Raw genomic sequence first — 1,696 nt, forward strand, 5'->3', positions numbered from 1 at the left:
CCTGTAATGGACTGCAAAGATAACATGACTACCAACTGATTGCCATGCCTCCTGTATGTAGTAAGTATGTAGGTAGTTTCGAGTCCTCTCTTTGATTGGTCTTATTCATTTATACTCATGATCTGTCGGCGCTATCTTCATTGAAGGCTCTCAATTGGTACTAGCTAGAGACCAAGAACTTGTATCCCAAAACGCCATGATCCAATCAATGCTGAGTTACTACTAGAAAACATTCGTTCATCTCGTTCAATACCCTTAATGACCATTCGTAAGCCCATTAATCACCCCCTTCCCATTCCGTGCCTGCTCCCCTCCCCCAAAATTCAAATCCTCCTCAAACTCCATCTGAATTGCAATCACCTGCTCCAACTTCGCCCGATCCAACTTCTCCCCACGAAACTGCGCCAGACTCTTCGCCGTCCGAATAACATTCTTGATCTGCCGACCATTGAGATCAGCCTCGGCCAGAGCCGCGAAACCTTCCTCTTCAATCCCCCCAACACCGGAATCATTCCGGAGGAAATGTTTCCAAATCTTAGTGCGAGATTCGAGAGTGAGGTCATTATACTTCAGGGGCACGTGGATGCGAGATTTGAACGCGTCGTCGAAAGTGTTGACGCGGTTGGAGGTGAGGAAGAGGATACCTTCGTAGTATTCCAGGACACGGAGGAAGATGGAGACGAGGGAGTTGCGCTCCATGTCGTGGAGGGAGCGGCGTTCGAGGAAGACGTCGGCTTCGTCGATTAGGAGGACGGCTTTCCAGGTTGAGGCCATGTCGAGGATGCGGGTGAGACGGTCGTCGAGGGCTTCGGAGTTCGTGCCTAGGTCGCCCGAAGATACCATGTAGAGGGGACGTTGGACGAATTCGGCGACCGTCTCGGCTGTGAGGGTCTTTCCCACGCCTGGTGGGCCGTGGAGGACCATGATGAGACCACGGCCTTTGCCCTTGACGATGTCGTCGAAGTCGCTTCTCTGCTGGACGTGATTGGCGACTAGGGCCTGGACAAGGTCTTTCTGTGCAGCGGGAAGTACAAGCTGGTCGAAGCAGTTTGGGTTCCAGCCAGGTGGCGACAGCTTGTCTACAAAGAACTCGAACCACCTCTTCTCGGTGAAGGAGAAGCCTCGCACAGTGGCGCTTGCCAGTAGGCACTGGTCGTCGGTCAGAGGGTCGAGATCGAGCTTGTCGGTAGGCAGCAGCTCAGTGTCCTCCTCTTCGTAATCGTCATCGTCATCGTCATCGTAGCGATGGATTCTCGGTACGTGAGGACGCTTACGACGCCTGTCTTCCCTGGACTTAAATTTGTTGACGGTGAAAGCTCGGTTGCCGTTGAGGCGGTGCCAAGTCTTGGTGTCTACAACAACTCGACCATCCGTATTGAAGCGAGAGATGCCACATGGAGTGTATTCAAGGGCAATACCGCTGTAGTGATGGAAGTGCATGCCAGCGAGCTTTTCGAAACGCCTGCCACGCTCAATGAGTGACTTCTTGGCCGCAGCATGATTTGCATGAAACTCGAAAGGATAAGCTTCAAGCTCGCCAATCGGCTCTGCACCAGGGAAAGGCATGATCTTCTGGACACCAGTACGTGTGCCGAACTCATCGCCATCGAAGTCGACGAATTCGGTGTGCAGGTGCAGGCCTGGGTCCTGAACGTTGCAAGAGTATAGGTAGGAAGAGACCTGAAAGCACGAGGTG

General features: G+C 52.8%; 1 protein-coding gene across 1 annotated transcript in view; it reads right to left on the minus strand.

Annotated features, from left to right (window-relative positions):
- Positions 1 to 255: 255 nt before the first annotated feature.
- MYCFIDRAFT_187795 (uncharacterized protein) overlaps positions 256 to 1,696 on the minus strand; it is a gene marked incomplete at both ends in the record, with an annotated part of 4,861 nt that continues 3,420 nt past the window's right edge. Inside the window, 2 exons of the mRNA XM_007927339.1 lie at positions 256 to 438; positions 502 to 1,647. Of these exons, the coding sequence (XP_007925530.1) occupies positions 256 to 438; positions 502 to 1,647 (1,329 nt within the window). The remainder of the gene's footprint in view (positions 439 to 501; positions 1,648 to 1,696) is intronic.

Source organism: Pseudocercospora fijiensis (genome assembly GCF_000340215.1).
Source record: "Pseudocercospora fijiensis CIRAD86 unplaced genomic scaffold MYCFIscaffold_3, whole genome shotgun sequence".
Taxonomy (NCBI): domain Eukaryota; kingdom Fungi; phylum Ascomycota; class Dothideomycetes; order Mycosphaerellales; family Mycosphaerellaceae; genus Pseudocercospora; species Pseudocercospora fijiensis.